The sequence below is a fragment of the Oncorhynchus gorbuscha genome, unplaced genomic scaffold (genome assembly GCF_021184085.1).
Source record: "Oncorhynchus gorbuscha isolate QuinsamMale2020 ecotype Even-year unplaced genomic scaffold, OgorEven_v1.0 Un_scaffold_19:::fragment_4:::debris, whole genome shotgun sequence".
NCBI lineage: Eukaryota > Metazoa > Chordata > Actinopteri > Salmoniformes > Salmonidae > Oncorhynchus > Oncorhynchus gorbuscha.
Genome location: NW_025744957.1, coordinates 41,949 through 64,781, shown reverse-complemented (window position 1 = coordinate 64,781; position 22,833 = coordinate 41,949). Strand labels below are relative to the sequence as shown.

The following is a 22,833-nucleotide window of genomic DNA, read 5'->3' as shown; positions in this document are numbered from 1 at the left end:
CAAATGTTTAGCAGGCTGTGTAGAATGATCTCTCTCTCATGACCTTAATAATGAACTACCCAGTAACACAGTCTTGGAGACTTTTCTGACATGTAGGTTTCAGAGCCAGCTCTACACGACCCATTGAAATATGCGTAAGCATTTCTCAAATGAACGTAGCCAGGGGCAAGAAAAAGAGTCCACTTCTTGGGAAACAAATGCATCGTATGATGGAGAAGCCAAGAGTTCTAGTGTATAGTATCTCTTTGGACTGCAGAACAGCTGGAGACTATTAGGAGATCAAATGTTGGATTGCCAAGAGTGGAGGGGGGGAGAAGGAAAAGAGGCCACAGAGGTTGGTTTCTGACAGGACCACAGGAAAAGACAGCTCTCTGAAAGAGAGCCATCAACAACGTGTCAAACCCTCCTCTCCCCTCCGCCCTTTGCCTGAAGTTTACGGCAAAACGATTCCCCTTGTATTGACAAAGAATAACAATTGAATGATGATTCTTTGTATTGTTCTGAGGCTATTGGGGCTGTATTGTGTGGTCTACCTCTCAATCTAACCCTCTATTGTCAAACAATGATCAATAAACACACAATAGCTGTACTGTGAGAGAGTGGATATGGTGAGCAATGTGACAGGCTGGCTCTCTGTCAGTGAGCTGTCAGTGAGCAAAAGTGGAAATCTCCAATGGCTAGTTACACAGGTTAGGAGTGCCATTATTGCAGATGGGCAATATCAAGTTTTTTTTATTGGGCTCACAACTTTGTCTTTAAACTCCCTAAAGTACACAATCCTAAAACAAAGCCATACAGTCATTGGACAGAGCATGTTCTCTTTCCTAATAGGGAAATGTCCTCCAGCGATTAATTTGTACTTTTATTGTATAAATACTGTAAAGTAACCTACACACACACTTTCAGCAAAATAGTGTTTTTTTAGACACATTTGCAATCTTCAAGGAGTAGGACATTCAAGAATGGGCTCCTGAATGGTGCAGCGGTCTAAGGCACTGCATCTCAGTGCAAGAGGTGTCACTACAGTCCCTGGTTTGAATCTAGGCTGAATCACATCCGGCTGTGATTGGGAGTCCCATAGGGTGACGCACAATTGGCCCAGTGTCGTCTGGGTTTGGACGGGGTAGGCCGTCATTGTAAATAACAATTTGTTTTTAATTGACTTGCCAAGTTAAATAAAAAAGGAGTTATTCTGACGGGAATCTGTGATGTCATCCGCCTCCCTCCTTGCTTAATGAACAATAGAGAACAAAAGAGGCAAGCCCCCTCCACATACTTGTACTATATGACTAACCTGGACCCCCCATCGAGATGTCTTTTGTCAAATAAACCAGGTGTTAATGAGGTGAAAAGTGTGTAAAAATGATGTCTAATTGGTTGTCAAGCGTTTCCTGCTCTCTTCTCAACAAGCGGACCTTGAATATTTAATTTGTTGGAGCAGATACACAATCAGCCTTGAGCTGTCTTACATGGAACCTAAACCGGCAGCTCACGTGCATAAATGTGTTTTGTCCCCCTACACCAAACGCAATCACGACACACAGGTTAAAATATCAAAACAAACTCTGAACCAATTATATTAATTTGGGGACAGGTCGAAAAGCTAGTTATTTTACCTGAAATGCACAAGGTCCTCTACTCCGCCAATTAATCTTTCATGCAGGACTTGCAGCACAATCTGCATGACTTCTATTTTACAGGCTGACCACACCGCTCACGTTGCAAAATAAATGAAGAAATCTATGTTATTCAATTATTGCACCCACACTGCTCGTGCGCTCCAACGAGCATGTGCTTTGCCAAGGGCTAAAATAGAAATCAGTTCTATTTCTGACGCAGATCGCGTTGCAAGTCCTGCCTCTCCCATCTCCTCTTTGGTTTATAGAAGCAAGTACCCACGTGCCATCTCCTCATTGGTTATACTCACGTGGGTGACTGAAAGACAGTGGCGGTAATGCATCTAATTTATAAAAGTTGCCAATTGCAATATAAAGTCAAGAGAAGAAAAAGCCTGGAAGGAAGAGAGATAACCAGAAACAATTTGGTTGACCGTTTTATGTGTGGATTAATTGGCGGAGTAGAGGACCTTGTGCATTTCAGGTAAAATAACAACTCAATGTTTATATCCCAGGACAAATTAGCTAGCAAGTGCAATCTAACTAGCTAAATTGCCATAAATGTTTAATGCTTTTCGACCTGTCCCCAAATTAATAAAATTTGTTCAGAGTTTGTTTTGATATTTTAACCTGGCTGTGGTGACTGTGTTTGGTGTGGGGGGACAAAATCAATTTATGCACGATGGCGCACGATGCGCACGCGCGCAGCCGGTTTGGGATCCGCGTTAGCCCTTGGCAACGCAGACGCTAGTTGGCGCCGCGAGCAGTGTGGGTGCAATTAATTCAATAATATTGATTTCAAAATGTATTTTGTAAAGCTGGCGGTGTAGTCAGCCTGTTACAGGATCAGTTGAACCTGGATGTAAATCGATTACATTTGATATATTTTGAAGTATTATGATGCATGATATTCGAATATATATCATATCATGTGTACCATTTGCAAGTCTGGATAATGACACAGCAAGAAAATGTGAGAAAGCAAAAAAGAGAGATAGTCATGCCCTGCTATCCTTTTCAAGAGCAGGATACAGTATTTGCGCTCCTCTCAGTTATCGTCCTTGGAAAAAGCCTATCTGTATTGATTGTGTGGCGGTATAAACTACACCGCTTGAATGTCACGATGATTACGATGGAGCGAAATGAGGATATTGATTGAATATATGATAGCTAGAAAGGGATGAGACAGGTTGCCAAGGTGAATGTAGGCTACGTTATTCTAGCCCTCATTACCAAATAGAGCTCGTAATTGCCGCTCGTCGTTCATGAAAGGCGATACCAAGGAACCAGAGGATGTTCGCGTGAAACGGAGGCGTAGCATCATTCACTGAATGGCTGCATGCTGTGGGGATGGAGAGGAAGTCATTTGCGCTCAAGGCAACAGATCGAAAACTTTATGATATCTGTATTTACTGTATTGATAAATACATCCGAAACACCTTGGTTCACCTGTTTCTCTTGCTGTCATAAACTGCGAGCTCCATTTCACGCCATTTCAATGGAACGGAGCGAGTACTGTCTCTGAGTTCAGTTCATCAGGATAACCTATCAGGACGCAAGGAGACGCACTGGCAACAAAGGTAAACAACGAGTTGCATTCACATTTTCATGATCAGATGTTATGGAAATGGAAGCTGTATCTCACAACCTGACATTCATCAGGTGCGCATGCGAAATAAGTATAGTTTCAGGGGCGTCATGCACCCATTATTTTTGAGGTGGGCTTGAAGTACGCTACATGAAGATGGTGTGTGTGGGGGGCACATAAGTAGAAGAATTTTGCATTTTTCAAACACATTTTTTCTCCCATCTAGAGCCACAATCATTCTATGTAAAAACTATGTCTCTTTTTCATCAGGTTAGCTAAGATGGTAGGACAAGCTACTCTATCTTGATTGATAACAATAACAATTATGGGGTTGGGAGATTGGGAACCTACACTATATATACAACCCTTCAAATGAGTGGATTTGGCTATTTCAGTCACACCCGTTGCTAACAGGTTTGGGAAGGTTGTATGCTAAATAAGCATAGGACAACCCCATATGGTTCTCAGAATGTTATGTGCTAGCTGAAGTGCTTAGCAATTCATGATTTTTGAGGTCAGTTTCTGTTCAATATATATCTTTTTTTATATCACGGATTCCGTTGATTAAAAAATAAATGAAGTGCACTATGCATTATGTTGTTTGAATGCTGTAAAAACACAGAATAAAACAAAACTCCCGTGATGGTAGTGACTGCCCATTACTGCTTATCACTTCACCATCATTTATTCACATTATTTTGCTTTTATAAAATATTTAAGTTGTTGTGTATATTACATTTGTTTTATTTGATGACTTTATAATTTCATTCCAAGTCATCATCTCATCTCTATAGGGCTGCTGCCATTGCTGTCTGACAAAATCACTATTTTAATAGTTCTTTAAAGTAAATAAGGTATACTTTTATGACTGCTGAATACCAACTATCAATCACTTAGATCATGTAATTCCATGTGAGGCATCTCGCGAAGCAACAGCTCCTTTCTATATCACCTCATGATCATGCATTCTTCTCTATTCAGTAGAAGGCATAAAAGAAACACAGACCGGACAAGTACATGCGCAATGGATTATGGTCATTGTAGTTAATTACCACGTTTTATGCACTAAACTATCTAGAATATTGGCCTGTTGGAAACTAAAACACCCTCTACTACATCGCACATTTCAGGCTGGATCTGCTTTATCTCTAGAAAAACTGTGCGATGTGCGCATCGAGCTCACAGAAAAAAACAAAACTAAATGGAATTCAAATAATTGAACCGACATTGGTTAATTAGTTGTTTAAAAAAACAAAAATAACCAACATTTTGGTTAATTGCTCCGCACTAGCTATCTGGGAAGGATTAGCAGGATTGTGTCCCATTTAGCACCCATATAAAGGGCCCTGTTTTCCCAAAGAGATCTATGTACTGTTCTGATCCATCCTCTCTAATGTGTGAAACTGATACTCACCCTTTGAGGTCACCATCATAATGATGTTTGAACAGCTGAGATAATTTACTAGACAGGCCCGTGTCCATGTTTCTGATATTGCAGCGTCGTGTTTTGAAAATATTGCCTATTTCATAATTGCTAATGACGGTCCCCTCCACCCTCTCTCCTCTCCCTGTTTGTTGAGCAGCGTAACGTCAGTAGTACTCCAGAAAGGTGCTAAAATCCATCGTCTGGGGTTCAGCGCACCAGAGGGGGGACTCGGAACGCCTCGGAACCTCACGGAACCCAGCGTGAGTGTGTGGAACCCCTGGGTCTGGCCCTGTGTCCTGGAGGAGGCAGCTGTGGGACAGACTGACACGTCACGTGGCGCTGCTCTGCCTGACCCCCTATCCAGGCCTCACCCCTCAGAGGGCCCACTCAGTCTGCCTGGTGTGGAGAGGAGCAGGCCCTCAACCTCAGTGGGAAGGAGGAGTAGTGCTCTGTGTTTTTTTGTGATCAGAGTTTCCTAAGCGGTGATTTTTCAGGATACCTTGACGGTGTATGTGATTTAGACTATGAGTTTTGCAGTGAGACTGGAGTGAGAATGTAGAAGATCTCCTTATTTTACCTCTGAAGAACAACAGGATATCTGATTTGAAGTGACCTGCAGGCTGGAAAACAACTGATGATACCTGGCCTTTGGACTAGAGAAGAGCCTCTGAGACAGTGCTGTTGTTGTGTGTGTGTGTGTGTGTGTGTGTGTGTGTGTGTGTGTGTGTGTGTGTGTGTGTGTGTGTGTGTGTGTGTGTGTGTGTGTGTGTGTGTGTGTGTGTGTGTGTGTGTGTGTGTGTGTGTGTGTGTGTGTGTGTGTGTGTGTGTGTGTGTGTGTGTGTGTGTGTGTGTGTGTGTAAGCACACTCGACACCCAGTCCTCTTAACAGAATCAGGGCTGTTCTGTCGCACTGATATAAGAGGATTACAACTCAACAGAAGACTATACATTCATCCAAACTCCTCTGGAGACTGGAGCCCTATCTTTCTCTTGAATGTTTTCCCTTGTCTCCTCAGTGGCAGCCAGTGCTATTTGATTTAACGTATCTTCCCAAGTCTAGTTGGCTCCTCATTTCACGCACCTCGGTAGTTCCAAGTCAACTAGTTCCTCATCACCATGGTGATGTCCCAGGGCACGTACACCTTCCTGGCCTGTTTCGCTGGGTTCTGGTTGGTGTGGGCTCTCATCGTCATGCTGTGCTGCTTCTGTAGCTTTGTCCAGCGTCGTCTGAAGAGGAGGAGGGAGGAGAGGCTGAGGGAGCAGTGTCTAAGGGCCCTGGAGATGGAGTCACTGGAGTGCCTGGGCACTCCGGGGTTGGCTGGGTACCCTCCATCCAGAGAGCCCCTCCAGTTCTGCCCCCCGCTGACCCTCTCCCCACCGCTGCACATTCCCCGATCCCTCCCCCAGGGCAGCTGGGCCTCCCCACAAGGTAAGGTACTCATTCTGTAACACTACTTTTTTACTAGAATGTTCTATCACACGCACGCACGCAAACACGCACACACACATACACACACACACACACACACACACACACACACACACACACACACACACACACACACACACACACACACACACACACACACACACACACACACACACACACACACACACACACACACACACACACACACACACACACACACACACACACACACACACACACACACACACACACACACTGGCCCGCTGCACAGGAACAGGTGTGGAGGGTAGGATTGACTGAAGCTCAATTAGGGGGGGGGGTTGAGATTAGAGGTCGACCGGTTAATCGGAATGGCCGATTAAGTATCTAAGTATCTGACTGAGCGGGGGTAGGCAGAAGCAGGCGTGTAAACATGAATTCAAACAGCACTTTCGTGCGTTTTGCCAGCAACTCTTCCTTGTGCGTCAAGCATTGCGCTGTTTATGACTTCAAGCCTATCAACTCCCGAGATGAGGCTGGTGTAACCGAAGTGAAATGGCTAGCTAGTTAGCGCACGCTAATAGCGTTTCAAACGTCACTCGCTCTGAGCCTTGAAGTGGTTGTTTCCCTTGCTCTGCATGGGTAATGCTGCTTCGATGGTGGCTGTTGTCGTTGTATTGCTGGTTCGAGCCCAGAGAGGGACGATAGCTATACTGTTACACTGGCAATACTAAAGTGCCTATAAGAACATCCAATAGTCAAAGGTTAATGAAATACAAATGGTATAGAGGGAAATAGTCCTATAATTCATATAATAACTACAACCTAAAACATCTTACCATGTTAAAAGTAACCACCAGCTTTCATATGTTCTGAGCAAGGAACTGAAACGTTGGCTTTCTTACATGGCACATATTGCACTTTTACTTTCTTCTCCAACACTTTGTTTTTGCATTATTTAAACCAAATTGAACATGTTTCATTATTTATTTGAGGCTAAATTGATTTTATTGATGTATTATATTAAGTTAAAATAAGTGTTCATTCAGTATTGTTGTAATTGTCATTATTATAAATAAATAAATAAAAAAATTGGCTAATTAATCGGTATCAGCTTTTTTGGTCCTCCAATATATACAAAATCGGTATCAGTATCGTCATTGAAAAATCATATTCGGTCGACCTCTAGTTGAGATGGGAGCAGAAGACACGTTTTTGTTGTTCACTGTAACTAATGGACAAAGTATATTGTATTGCATTGTATTGTAGAGAAGTCAGCCAGAGTTGATGTGGGCCATCATTCAAACAAAGAGATACCTCCCTGGCCACCAGTGCATATCCAAACTATGATAGCGTATAATGACAATAAATTCCAAAAACTATGTTGGTACTTTTTTGTCCATTATTTCATAGTTAATATAATTATATTCTTAGCTCAAAATATTACTATTCAATAGTAGTAGTCATTCATAAAGGGCACCATGCAGGGTTCAATATGGAACCATTTTAGTTCAGTCAAGAAGAACCTTGAGGGTTCTGATCAAAGATAAAAGGATTCAATATAGAACTTTTAGGGGTTCCATATATGAAGCAAGCAATAGAAGCCTTTTTGGTTCTATAAGGAACCTTTTTCTCTAAGAGTGTATGCAACTCTTGACAGCTTTCACATATTGTCCCTTTCCAGTTCAATATGAATGCAACATAAATATACAAAGAGCATAACCCAGAAGACACCTGCAGTTTTATGTACATTACAAGCTACAGCAGTGACAGCAGGGATTCTAAAGGCATTTTGCTGTAGGCTTTCATCATAGCTTTCTGCGTTCCTTTGTGGGTGACATGGTGACAGTTAGCGCAGTAGAGTAGGCAGTGCGTGGGCAGAGCGGTGACAGAGTTAGCAGCACAGCAGCCAGCGCAATGACAGACTGCTAGCAGCTCGACATTTAGTAGGCGCCAACAGCATAGCAGTCAGTCAGTGGAGTGAAAGGTAACCTAGCCATTGAAATAGACAGAGAGCGAGCAAGCACAAAAGCCAGATAGAGGAACTCAGTACCATGGCAGCAGGACAGGGTGGTTAAGGCGAACACCTTAAAGCGGGAGGAATCTGCTCATTGGGAAGACAGCCGCTTATAAAGGGAAAGGAAATTTTGATTTTGATTTATAAAGGCAAATAAGTTAGGAACAAATTGTTATTTACAATGACGGCCTACCCCGGTCAAACTCAGACGATGCTGGGCCAATTGTGTGCCGCCCTATGGGACTCCCAATCACAGCTGGTTGTGATACAGCCTGGAATCAAACCAGGGTCTCTAGTGATGTTTCTATTGATGCCTCTAGCACTGAGATGCAGTGCCTTAGAACACTCCGCCACTCGGGATCCCCTCCCCCAAATGACATAGCGCCAAGAAATAAAATGGCCACAAAATGATTGATATTCAAGGCACAGCTTGTGTTCAGAAATGTAATTGAACAAGCTTCATTTACATTTTTAATTGCAATTTTCTCATGCTGAGATCCATCGGCCTGCAGCATTGGAGAGGGCATGTTCCAATAATACCTCCCACCCTGCACCCTGCAGCTGCTGCTGTGCTTACGTCATGTCCTTGGCGACAGTGGTGGGCCCCGGGGCCCCAGGGCCACTGAGGCTGAGATTAGCAATCATATCCCTAGGGGAGGTGGCTCCGCTCTGGGCTGTTCCTTTCACCACCCTCCACAGCCCTACCACCCCTCTGCTCTTGTTGGCCCTCTCTTTGTCCAGAGGCATTGCTGACACGGGAAACAAACACGACCACCTGGTTCATGAAACATTCCTCTCATCTCCCAGAGGAAATAGCTCCAGTGCTCTGGGCCTCTGTTGTTACTGTATCGAAGCTTGCTTAGTGTTAATTTATACATATAGAGGCTGGGGCTAATATTACAAAGGAGGCCAGAGCAGGGCGTTATGAACATTGGTGTAATTGGTTGTGGAGATGTAGTGATACGCAGACAGCAGATCTAAACATTACTGCCACCATGATGACACTTCCAACACATGCTGTGGAGGATTTCCATATCAGATGTTCTATATCCTCAACATCAATTGGTTGTTGTGTTTTTAGTGAGCAGCAACATTTCTTCCAGTGGAAAAACACTCTGAAGTGCAAAGTGGTATCGCTCACTGCCTGGAATAAATAGTAGTATAGACAGACTGTGGGTGTGCTTTGAAAGAAATGGAGGCTGGGAAATGGAGTTTATGATTAACCATGTTATCCATGTTATGACCGTGTCTAAGCGCACACAAGTACCTCTCCCTTTACCAGGCTGGGTTTCCACACATCACTAGAGAAATGATAACACTAGAGGAAGTGCCAGGTGTGGTCAGAGGCTCTGAGACAATCATGTCTCAGAGCTCTAAATCAAATCAAAACACATTTTATTTGTCTCATACACATGTTTAGCAGATGGTATTGCGGGTGTAGCGAAATACTTGTCTACGGACAATTTCTTCAACCTCACGGCTTGGTTTTTGCTCTAACATGCACTGTCAATTGTGGGAGCTTATATAGACAGATGTGTGCCTTTCCATATCATGTCCAATCAATTGAATTTACCACAGGTGGACTCCAATTAAGTTGTAGAGAGATCTCAAGGATGATTAATGGAAACAGGATCTACCTGAGCAAAATTTAGAGTCTGAAAGCAAAGGGTCTGAATACTTATGTAAATAAGGTATTTGTAACGACGTTCGTCTGTTGTAAGAAGAGAGTCAGACCGAAATGCAGCGTGTAGGTTACTCATGACTTTAATGAATGAAAACGGTACATGAAATAACTGAAATACGAAAACAACAAACGAAACGTGAAACTAATTACAGCCTATCTGGTGACTACTACACAGAGACAGGAACAAACACCCACAAAATACAACGTGAACTCAGGCTACCTAAATACGGTTCCCAATCAGAGACAACGACAAGCATCTGACTCTGATTGAGAATCGCCTCAGGCAGCCAAGCCTAACTAGACACACCCCTAATCAGCCGCGATCCCAAATATTACAAACCCAATGCGAAACACAACATATAAACCCATGTCACACCCTGGCCTACCCAAACATATAACAAAAACACAAAATACAATGACCAAGGCGTGACAGTATTTCTGTTTTTTATTTGTTATACATTTGCCAACATTTCTAAAAACCTGTTTTCACTTTGTCATTATGCGGTGTTGTGTGTAGATTGATGAGGAACATGTTTTATTTAATCAATTTTAGAATAAGGCCGTAACATAACAAAATGTTTGTCTCCTCTACTCCCACCTATTCTGTTCCTCTGGGTTTTCTCTCTGCGAGCTGTAAAGGGATTGAAGACAGATGATTGTGCTTTAATACATCAGTAAATTAGCCTCCCACTTGTGGCTTGAGTGTTCCTGTCAGACAAATATCCCATTAATCTCTCTTCACACTGTGTGTGTGTGTGTGTGTGTGTGTGTGTGTGTGTGTGTGTGTGTGTGTGTGTGTGTGTGTGTGTGTGTGTGTGTGTGTGTGTGTGTGTGTGTGTGTGTGTGTGTGTGTGTGTGTGTGTGTGTGTGTGTGTGTGTGCGCATGCCATTTAGCACTATAAAAAAACTGTCAGAATTGAGTCATCAAAGAAGCCTTTACTGTAGGCCACTGTAGTAATCAATGGAATGCTCACCGCTCAACCTATGTTGATTCACAGTTTAAAGGCAAAGCTGTAAGTGTAGGACTTGGCAGTGGTATCAGTAACTCCAGATGTAAAGTCAGTCATTTGAGCTGACTGAGGCGTCGAAAGAGTTACATTAACATTATGTAATAGCCGGTCAGTTTTTACCAATGATGATCTCCCACACAACCCTGTCCACAGGAACCCTTACTGTGTCGATGGGAAAGGGAGAACTAATATACAAGTGTCTGTTTCTCCCCAGAGACGGACGTGTTTGGGAAGCCCCCCTGCTACGAGGAGGCTGTTCTGATGGAGGACCCCCTTCCCCCCTACTGTGAAGTGCTGGCTGACAGCCGGGGGGGCACCTACACCAAGCTCACCCCCCAGGCCTCCAGGCTGCAGCAGCAGGAGCCTGAGACCTCCAAGACTCCCCCTGTCACAGTGTTCTCTGAGCGGGGCTACTCCTCCTTGATCCGCCTGCCCACCGCCCGACGCTGGGACTCCCTGGGTCACCTGCTCTCCACAATGGACCTCAACCACAACACCCTCCCCACGGAGCCCCTCTCTCTGCAGGCCCAGGCCACCGTCACCATGCCCCGCGAGGGCCGGACTCACACACACCCAGAGCTAGGGCTGAGAAGTATCCATGGGCTCCAGGGGCTCAGGGGGCTAGAGCAGAGTTGTGGCTTGCCCACAGCCTTCCCTCTGCTGGGTCGCAGCACAGCCGTGTAGGCCTGACTAACCCTCCTGGAGGTGGGGGTCAGACTGGAGCTAAGGACACTGGAGCTAAGGAGAGGCGTTGGGTTGGGTCTGAGGAGTTGCATCTGGGTTGTAGAGTTGGACTAATGATGAAGGGGATAGAGGAGGAGAAATGTCCTTCAGACTCCCAGCAGCCAGAGGTGTTGACAGAGTGAGATGGGACACCCTTTCTAAAGATGGTCTCTCTTCCCAGCCTTCCTCTCATCCTCCCTCCATTATCTGTCTCTCTCTCTCCCTCCATTTCTTTCTATTCTCTATATCTCTGTAGTTGTGTTGATCTCTCTATTCTCTGCAGCGTCGCAGCCTGATGCAGAGCAGCTATTATATGAGTCTGCTGTTGCCATAGCTCCCTGGAACTGTCTGTTGCCCATGACACCTTGGGCCCCTAGCGACCTCTCCTCCTCGCCAAATTTCTAAAGACATTTTCATAGCCTTTCTTTGTATGACTGCAGGTTGAAAGAGGGGGAACTCTTTAATGACCTGCAGTAGCTCTGTGTTGCTGTTTCTCTTGATGTATAGTATGTACAGTGAAGGACCAAGAAAGACATGTTGGGGCATTCAGCCCAAGTAACTATCACCCTGCTCGGAGCATTGCAATGTGCAATGGAAACTCTGTTTTGTATTGAAAAAGCTCTTCTTCAGCATTACTGTCATATCTTCAAGATGTTCTGAAGTGGACTATGAATATCAATTTGATAATCCCCAGCTGGGGATTGTTGCTCCTCAGTGTACACCAACTGAGTGTGTGCGTATGTGTGTGCCTGCGTGTGTCTGTCTGTGTGTGTGTGTATGTGGTTGCTATCTGTCCACGAGGGAAGTGTTTTATCAAGATTGTGATTGTGAATCCATTTCTTTCTTTCTCTCCCTCCGTCATTATCCCTCTGTCTTACTCTCAAGCCACTCATCAGGCTAGATGTCGCTGGGAGACGCTCTCCTTCGCATTGCCATGGGGGTGCTACAGTACATATAGCAGACACCATCACAGAAAATGTCATCTGTCATGGTAGAAAAACAAAGCTATCACCATGCACCAAGCAATTGCAGAGATGGGATTTCTGTTCCTTTTCCTGATTTAAAAAGTTTATTCAGCTATGGAATGCTTTTGCAGGGGGAATGGAATCTATCAATCCTGACCTCCCTTACTACGCTGTTAAGCCTGTTAGGAACAGTGTTACCACCAAGGTCCACCGCTTTGTTATTAGCTGTTATGTAACCCAATTCAATCACATTACATAATCCACTGAAATTAATGGAGTATTTGATGGCCTGGCCTTACTTGGCAGTACCCTTGAGATGCTCGGACAAATTAGGAAGCTTGTCAGTGCAAAGCTGAAGTGCTGTCCTCAAGGAGCTTATATAAATGTAGAGATAGGGAACATACAGTACCCAACGCCAGGAGAGAGAGAGATGAGAGGGAGAGAATGAGAGAACTACTTGAGGCCATGAGATAATGTTATTATTGAGAGGTAAAAAGTATTTCAGTTTGAATCTATACAGACAATGTCTCAGTTTGTCCTGGGTTCTATTGATATATTACGGTAGTATGTTGTTCTGTGTTACATAGCATTGAGACGTCCATTAAGTTTATTTTGGATGCTGTAACGGCTCTCGTCGAAAGGAGTGGACCAAAGCACAGCGTGCAAAGTGTTTAGTGTTTCAGGATTAGTTTATTTCAAAAAACACACAAACAAAATAACAAACGTGAAAACGAAAGCGCACAGTTCTGTCAGGCAGAAACACTAAACAGAAAACAAGATCCCACAAAACCCAAAAGGAAAATGACAACTTATATGTGATCCCCAATCAGAGACAACGATAGACAGCTGCCTCTGATTGGGAAACACACACACACACACACACACACACACACACACACACACACACACACACGGCCAAAAACAAAGAAATATAAAACATAGACTTTCTCACCCGAGTCTCACCCGAGTCACACCCTGACCTAACCAAACATAGAAAATAATATTATTTTATTATATTATTTAAATACATTTAAAACATATAATTTTCTTCACATTTTCAAACAGTCCATTTATATTTTCCAACTTGGCTATATATTTGGGTGAGGTTTTTTTATCGCCTGAGTAGCCTCGTTACACTGTCAAAAATCTAATTTAACCATATAGTGTTAAGCGAAATAACAACACAATGTCAAATACAAGTAGCCCAGTCAAATAATTAACATCCAATCACATTAACCATTACTCTCTCGCGGGAATTCCACCAACGGTATGTAGCCAAACGTAGCTGCTGCTTATTCCGTTTGCTCGAAAATTGATAAATGGTTAAAAAAAGTAAGGCCCTCGTCCATAGAGACACGTGCCAGCTCTACTGGTAGTACTGCTACTACCAGCAGTACTACACCTGCACCTGTCGACGACAAGTTGTTCTGCTTCCACGAGCACATCCAATGCTAGCGTCAGTAATTCTACATTTGTTGTTAGCCCAACTAGCATGGACACTGACAGTTGTGAATCTGATGCAGCCGAAGAGCTACTGCCCCCTTACCTAGGAAAGCACCGGACAACAGACAGGGACGTTGGACCATCAAAGAGGCACAAATAAGATGAGAACTACATTGATTTGAGGTTCACTTATATTGGGAGTAGCCACAGTGTGTTATATGTGCAAAAGTACTATCTCACAACTCGATTAAACCTTCACTCTTGCGCAGACATTGAGAAACAAAACATGGCCATTTTAAAAATAAGCCACAGAAGTTTTTTTGAGCGAGAATTAAGACGACTTTTAAGTATTAAGACATGTATAAAAGCAACAGACACCATTAATAAGAAGGGTCTAGAAGCATCTTAAATGGTGAGCTACCGAGTGGCTAGGACAGGCAAGCCCCATACTATTGTGGAGGACTTCATTCCTGCTGCCCCAGATATGGCTGGGACAATGCTGGGGGAAAAGGCCCAAAAACATATAGAGACAAGGTCTTCATCAAACAACACTGTTTCACGACGCATCAGTGACATGGCAGGAGATGTTCTGAAATAATTACTGCTTTGCAACCAAGCCAGTGAATTCTATGCATTACAGCTGGATGAGTCAACAGACGTGGCGGGCCTGGCACAGCTCCTGGTATGTGTCAGCTCCTGGTTTGGGGGTTCAATAAAGGAAGACATCCGCTTCTGCAAACCACTGGAAATCAGGACAACATGAGAGGATATTTTTAAAGTACTGGACAGCTTTGTGACACAAATGGACTTTGGTGGTCAAGATGTGTTGGTATCTGTAAAGATGGCGCAAAAGCTAAGACAGGGAGACATAGTGGAGTGGTAATGCGCGTGCAAGCAGTGGCTCCCGACGCCACTCGGGTACAATGCAGCATCCACTGAGAGGCTCTTGCTGCCAAAGGAATGCCTGACAGCTTGAAATACGTTTTGGACACTACAGTGAAAATGGTTAACTTTGTTAAAGCAAGGTCCCTGAACTCTCGTGTATTTTCTGCACTATGCAATGGTATGGTCATCGACCATATAACGCTTTTACAACATACAGAAGTGCGCTGGTTATCAAGGGGCAAAGTATTGACTTTTAAAAAAAATTGAGAGTCGAGCTTAAAGTTTTCTTTACTGACCATAATTTTCACTTGTCTGACCGTTTGCATGATGACGAGTTTCTCACAGGACTGGCCTGTCTGGGTGATGTCGCCTGAATGATCTGAATCTAGGATTACAGGGACTTTCCGCAACTATAATCAATGTGTGGGACAAAATTGCGGCTATGATTAAGAAGTTGGAGCTCTTCTCTAGCAGTCTCATGAAAGGACGATTCCTCAGCCCGATAACAGAGGGGCGCAGAGTACAATCAAAGCAAATAATCCTCGCATAACCCGAGGAGGAGTGGTCCGACCGACTGAAGACCGTGCGCAGATCATGATATTCCTCCGGCACTAATAAATCAGGTTCCTCCTGAGAAGTCTGGAGATGGCAGACATTAAACACTTCACATGACAAGGACCTTAATAGAAGGATTATGACATACAAGCCAGGGATGACCCAAAACAACAGGTGTAAACGGTGACACAAAACTGCATGTAGCACCCGAACAAGTAGCGCTCACCAGTAGCCCTCCGGTCTCCAATAGAGGCACAGGCGGTTGGTGATCCTCCGTTCCCTCTCCTTATTCGAGATGCGAATCCCTCCCAGCTGCATCTCAGTCTCAAAGCCAGAGGAGGAGATGGTTGCGATGCGGAGCAGGGAAACACCGTTATGATTTTTCTATGTGTGCATTAACAAGGACAACACACAGGTCCATCATTGTATGATTTTTTGTGTGCAAATTAACTCAAACTTACAGACAATGTCAAATGTGATATAGCGAATCACCTGAGTGAGTTAGGTGCACAATTACAGAGGTACTTTCCTGAAATGGATGACACAAACAACTGGATTCGTTATCCCTTTCATGCCCTGCCTCCAGTCCACTTACAGATATCTGAACAAGAGAGCCTCATCGAAAATGCAACAAGCGGTTCAGTGAAAATGGAATTGAATCAGAAGCCACTGCCAGATTTCTGGATTGGGCTGCACTCAGAGTATCCTGCCTTGGCAAATCACACTGTTAAGACACAGATGCCCTTTGCAACCACGTACATGTGAGAGTGGATTTTCGGCCCTCATGAGCATGAAAACTAAATACAGGCACAGACTGTGTGGGAAAAAGACTGAGACGCTTTCCAATACAAATTAACAAATAAGGTTATATATGTAAGATGGCTAAGTAAAGAGCAAAATGATTGATTATTATTATATTATTATTTGTGCCCTGGTCCTATAAGAGCTCTTTGTCACTTCCCACAAGCTGGGTTGTGACAAAAACTCACACTCATTCTTATGTTTAATAAATGTATCGTATAGTGTGTGTGTGTGGCAGGCTTACAATGATGGCAAAAAACAACATTTGAGAGTGCGCTGACCCTGGTTCTAGAGGGGGTACGCAGCTGGATGTTAAATGTTTGAAGGGGTACAGGACTATAAAAAGTTTGGGAACCACTGATCTACAGTATATAGAAAATTGCATTGAGACAATCATTTGAAGAACTTACATGCTTTTATTTTTCAGAACAATCAAAACAAACAAGTGAAGCTGATTATCATGGCTCCTGAATGTACTAATTCATGCTTTAAGTGTAACTGAAAATGAACACTATTTAATTTGATGTGTTTCTATCCATGCTTGAAGTAATGTTGAATATTATTTTGACAAAGGTTTTGTCTGTTTAATCACACAACTTGTCACATACAGTACTCTATATTAACTGACAATTGCCTCCCTGAGCTGTCATGCATTGATTCCAGTTTATTTCATTGTACCATGTTTGTTTTGTTTGTGCTGTTTTTATGTTCTGTCTTTCCTCTCCCCCGCAACAGGAGAAGGAAAAGACAGAGGTGTATGCCACTGTCCTCCATCCTCCAATGGCATACGTGTTGCTAGGTAACCACCAGGCCAGAGCTCTAGCTAGCTAGTCTGTTTAGAGTGGCTCAGGGCACATGGCTCAGGGCACATGGCTTCTATCTACTAGTGTAGGACTGGGACTGTCAGTAGTGTCTGACGACTGACATCCACAGGGTTTCCCTTCCCAGGGCTCGCTAAACACAGTTGGAATTGGAACTTTCTGTCTAGCTGTCAATGTGACAGCCATTTTGAGGAAATTGATTAAATGCCCTGATGGAGTGGACCGTTCCTCCAATATTGGATTGACATCATTGTGGGAGATCCATCATTTGAGGATATATCCAAATGCCATCCAAGGGAGAATATCTGTCCAGATAGGCTACAGATTGATTTGACCTAAAGCAGGAAATGGCCTTGCTATACTATGGACTCTCAGTGACTGACATCCCACACATACTGTGAATATACAGTGCCTTGCGAAAGTATTCGGCCCCCTTGAACTTTGCGACCTTTTGCCACATTTCAGGCTTCAAACATAAAGATATAAAACTGTATTTTTTGTGAAGAATCAACAACAAGTGGGACACAATCATGAAGTGGAACAACATTTATTGGATATTTCAAACTTTTTTAACAAATCAAAAAAGGAAAAATTGGGCGTGCAAAATTATTCAGTCCCTTTACTTTCAGTGCAGCAAACTCTCTCAGTAAGGATCTCTGAATGATCCAATGTTGACCTAAATGACTAATGATGATAAATACAATCCACCTGTGTGTAATCAAGTCTCCGTATAAATGCACCTGCACTGTGATAGTCTCAGAGGTCCGTTAAAAGCGCAGAGAGCATCATGAAGAACAAGGAACACACCAGGCAGGTCCAAGATACTGTTGTGAAGAAGTTTATTTATTTATTTTAATTTTATTTATTTCACCTTTATTTAACCAGGTAGGCTAGTTGAGAACAAGTTCTCATTCGCAACTGCGACCTGGCCAAGATAAAGCATAGCAGTGTGAACAGACAACACAGAGTTACACATGGAATAAACAATTAACAAGTAAATAACACAGTAGAAAAAAAGGGGGAGTCTATATACAATGTGTGCAAAAGGCATGAGGTAGGCGAATAATTACAATTTTGCAGATTAACACTGGAGTGATAAATGATCAGATGGTCATATACAGGTAGAGATATTGGTGTGCAAAAGAGCAGAAAAGTAAATAAATAAAACAGTATGGGGATGAGGTAGGTGAAAATGGGTGGGCTATTTACCAATAGACTGTACAGCTGCAGCGATCGGTTAGCTGCTCAGATAACTGATGTTTGAAGTTGGGGAGGGAGATAAAAGTCTCCAACTTCAGCGATTTTTGCAATTCGTTCCAGTCACAGGCAGCAGAGTACTGGAACGAAAGGCGGCCAAATGAGGTGTTGGCTTTAGGGATGATCAATGAGATACACCTGCTGGAGCGCGTGCTACGGATGGGTGTTGCCATCGTGACCAGTGAACTGAGATAAGGCGGAGCTTTACCTAGCATGGACTTGTAGATGACCTGGAGCCAGTGGGTCTGGCGACGAATATGTAGCGAGGGCCAGCCGACTAGAGCATACAAGTCGCAGTGGTGGGTGGTATAAGGTGCTTTAGTGACAAAACGGATGGCACTGTGATAGACTGCATCCAGTTTGCTGAGTAGAGTGTTGGAAGCCATTTTGTAGATGACATCGCCGAAGTCGAGGATCGGTAGGATAGTCAGTTTTACTAGGGTAAGCTTGGCGGCGTGAGTGAAGGAGGCTTTGTTGCGGAATAGAAAGCCGACTCTTGATTTGATTTTCGATTGGAGATGCTTGATATGAGTCTGGAAGGAGAGTTTGCAGTCTAGCCAGACACCTAGGTACTTATAGATGTCCACATATTCAAGGTCGGAACCATCCATGGTGGTGATGCTAGTCGGTTGAAAAGCATGCATTTGGTTTTACTAGCGTTTAAGAGCAGTTGGAGGCCACGGAAGGAGTGTTGTATGGCATTGAAGCTCGTTTGGAGGTTAGATAGCACAGTGTCCAATGACGGGCCGAAAGTATATAGAATGGTGTCGTCTGCGTAGAGGTGGATCAGGGAATCGCCCGCAGCAAGAGCAACATCATTGATATATACAGAGAAAAGAGTCGGCCCGAGAATTGAACACTGTGGCACCCCCATAGAGACTGCCAGAGGACCGGACAGCATGCCCTCCGATTTGACACACTGAACTCTGTCTGCAAAGTAATTGGTGAACCAGGCAAGGCAGTCATCCGAAAAACCGAGGCTAATGAGTCTGCCGATAAGAATATGGTGATTGACAGAGTCGAAGGCCTTGGCAAGGTCGATGAAGACGGCTGCACAGTACTGTCTTTTATCGATGGCGGTTATGATATTGTTTAGTACCTTGAGTGTGGCTGAGGTGCACCCGTGACCGGCTCGGAAACCAGATTGCACAGCGGAGAAGGTACGGTGGGATTCGAGATGGTCAGTGACCTGTTTGTTGACTTGGCTTTCGAAGACCTTAGATAGGCAGGGCAGGATGGATATAGGTCTGTAACAGTTTGGGTCCAGGGTGTCTCCCCCTTTGAAGAGGGGGATGACTGCGGCAGCTTTCCAATCCTTGGGGATCTCGGACGATATGAAAGAGAGGTTGAACAGGCTGGTAATAGGGGTTGCGACAATGGCGGCGGATAGTTTCAGAAATAGAGGGTCCAGATTGTCAAGCCCAGCTGATTTGTACGGGTCCAGGTTTTGGAGCTCTTTCAGAACATCTGCTATCTGGATTTGGGTAAAGGAGAACCTGGAGAGGCTTGGGCGAGGAGCTGCGGGGGGGGCGGAGCTGTTGGCCGAGGTTGGAGTAGCCAGGCGGAAGGCATGGCCAGCCGTTGAGAAATGCTTATTGAAGTTTTCGATAATCATGGATTTATCGGTGGTGACCGTGTTACCTAGCATCAGTGCAGTGGGCAGCTGGGAGGAGGTGCTCTTGTTCTCCATGGACTTCACAGTGTCCCAGAACTATTTGGAGTTGGAGCTACAGGATGCAAACTTCTGCCTGAAGAAGCTGACCTTAGCTTTCCTGACTGACTGCGTGTATTGGTTCCTGACTTCCCTGAACAGTTGCATATCGCGGGGACTATTTGATGCTATTGCAGTCCGCCACAGGATGTTTTTGTGCTGGTCGAGGGCAGTCAGGTCTGGAGTGAACCAAGGGCTGTATCTGTTCTTAGTTCTGCATTTTTTGAACGGAGCATGCTTATCTAAAATGGAGAGGAAGTTACTTTTAAAGAATGACCAGGCATCCTCAACTGACGGGATGAGGTCAATGTCCTTCCAGGATACCCGGGCCAGGTCGATTAGGAAGGCCTGCTCACAGAAGTGTTTTAGGGAGCGTTTGACAGTGATGAGGGGTGGTCGTTTGACTGCGGCTCCGTAGCGGATACAGGCAATGAGGCAGTGATCGCTGAGATCCTGGTTGAAGACAGCGGAGGTGTATTTGGAGGGCCAGTTGGTCAGGATGACGTCTATGAGGGTGCCCTTGTTTACAGAGTTAGGGTTGTACCTGGTGGGTTCCTTGATGATTTGTGTGAGATTGAGGGCATCTAGCTTAGATTGTAGGACTGCCGGGGTGTTAAGCATATCCCAGTTTAGGTCACCTAACAGAACAAACTCTGAAGCTAGATGGGGGGCGATCAATTCACAAATGGTGTCCAGGGCACAGCTGGGAGCTGACGGGGGTCGGTAGCAGGCGGCAACAGTGAGAGACTTATTTCTGGAGAGAGTCATTTTCAAAATTAGTAGTTCGAACTGTTTGGGTATGGACCTGGAAAGTATGACATTAATTTGCAGGCTATCTCTGCAGTAGACTGCAACTCCTCCCCCATTGGCAGTTCTATCTTGACGGAAGATGTTATAGTTGGGTATGGAAATCTCTGAATTTTTGGTGGCCTTCCTGAGCCAGGATTCAGACACAGCAAGGACATCAGGGTTAGCAGAGTGTGCTAAAGCAATGAGTAAAACAAACTTAGAGAGGAGGCTTCTGATGTTGACATGCATGAAACCAAGGCTTTTTCGATCACAGAAGTCAACAAATGAGGGTGCCTGGGGACATGCAGGGCCTGGGTTTACCTCCACATCACCCGCGGAACAGAGGAGTAGTATGAGGGTGCAGCTAAAGGCTATCAAAACTGGTCGCCTAGAGCGTTGGGGACAGAGAATAAGAGGAGCAGGTTTCTGGGCATGGTAGAATATATTCAGGGCATAATGTGCAGACAGGGGTATGGTGGGGTGCGGGTACAGCGGAGGTAAGCCCAGGCACTGGGTGATGATGAGAGAGGTTGTATCTCTGGACATGCTGGTTGTAATGGGCGAGGTCACCGCATGTGTGGGAGGTGGGACAAAGGAGTTATCAGGTGTATGAAGAGTGGAACTAGGGGCTCCATTGTGAACTAAAACAATGATAACTAACCTGAACAACAGTATACAAGGCATATTGACATTTGAGAGAGACATACAGCGAGGCATACAGTAATCACAGGTGTTGAATTGGGAGAGCTAGCTAAAACAGTAGGTTAGACAGCAACAGCTAATCTGCTAGCACGACAACAGCAGGTAAATGGTGTTGACTAGGCAACGGGGCCAACAGATAAAACAAACAGGCAGAATGGAGTACCGTGATTAATGGACAGTCCAGCGTAAATCAGCTATGTGGCCAAGAGATCAGTGTCCAGGCGGCAGCGGTGGATGGGGCAGGGAAGCTGGACTGGCGAGTGTTATCCAGGTTAAAAAAAACTAACAATGACTAAATAGCTTGTAGCTAGTTAGCTGGTTAGCTTCTGGGGGTTCTTGAGTGTGTTCTAAAAAATAAAAAATAATAGCGATTCCGTATCACATTGGGTGAGGCAGGTTTCCGGGAGGTATAAACAAATTAAAAATCAAAAAGAGATAGAAAGTAAATATGGGTGTTTGGGACGCGGCGATGCAGACGGTTAGCAGGCCTGTGCTAGCAAGCTAACCGTTCGTAGATAGCTAGTTGTGAAGATCCAGCTGAAAAATGTTCTGTTTGCGGTGGGAATCCGGGGAAGAATCCGGGGATGAAAAATAAGTAGGTCCGTTATGCTCTGGTTAGAGTCGCGTTGTTCGAACTGGCGAGAGCTTTCCGGGCTGAAGGTAGGCTGATGACCGGTTAGCTGAAGACCGCTAGCATGGCTGGTGGTTAGCTGGCTAGCTTCAGTTGAGCTTCAGTTGAGGGGTTCCGGTTCCGAAGTAAATATAAATACTTTAGGAAAAATAGCTACATTGGGTGAGGTGGGTTGCAGGAGAGTATTTGGAAGCTTAGGTTTAGCAAAAAGTTTTAAAGAGATATGCGAAGAAAAATATGTTTAAAAAAACGAAAAAGAAACTATATATACAGGGGACACGACACGACAGGACGACTTACTGCTACGCCATCTTGGATCTTTAAAGCCGGATTTGGATGCAAAAAGATTTCCCAAGCTTTAAACATCCCAAGGAGCACTGTGCAAGCGATAATATTGAAATGGAAGGAGTATCAGACCACTGCAAATCTACCAAGACCTGGCCGTCCCTCTAAACTTTCAGCTCATACAAGGAGAAGACTGATCTGAGATGCAGCCAAGAGGCCCATGATCACTCTGGATGAACTGCAGAGATCTACAGCTGAGGTGGGACACTCTGTCCATAGGACAACAATCAGTCGTATATTGCACAAATCTGGGCTTTATGGAAGAGTGACAAGAAGAAAGCCATTTCTTAAAGATATCCATAAAAAGTGTCGTTTAAAGTTTGCCACAAGCCACCTGGGAGACACACCAAACATGTGGAAGAAGGTGCTCTGGTCAGATGAAACCAAAATTGAACTTTTTGGCAACAATGCAAAACGTTATGTTTGGCGTAAAAGCAACACAGCTCATCACCCTGA

The 22,833-nt window shown here is 44.3% G+C and overlaps 1 protein-coding gene across 1 annotated transcript; it reads left to right on the top strand.

Annotated features, from left to right (window-relative positions):
- Positions 1 to 5,438: 5,438 nt before the first annotated feature.
- LOC124017339 (proline-rich protein 7-like) lies at positions 5,439 to 13,246 on the top strand. The gene is made up of 2 exons (XM_046332591.1): positions 5,439 to 6,059; positions 10,964 to 13,246. Exons 1-2 carry the CDS (start codon positions 5,747 to 5,749, stop codon positions 11,431 to 11,433), a joined length of 783 nt encoding a protein of 260 aa, XP_046188547.1. The 5' UTR covers positions 5,439 to 5,746; the 3' UTR covers positions 11,434 to 13,246.
- The last annotated feature ends 9,587 nt before the right edge of the window (positions 13,247 to 22,833 follow it).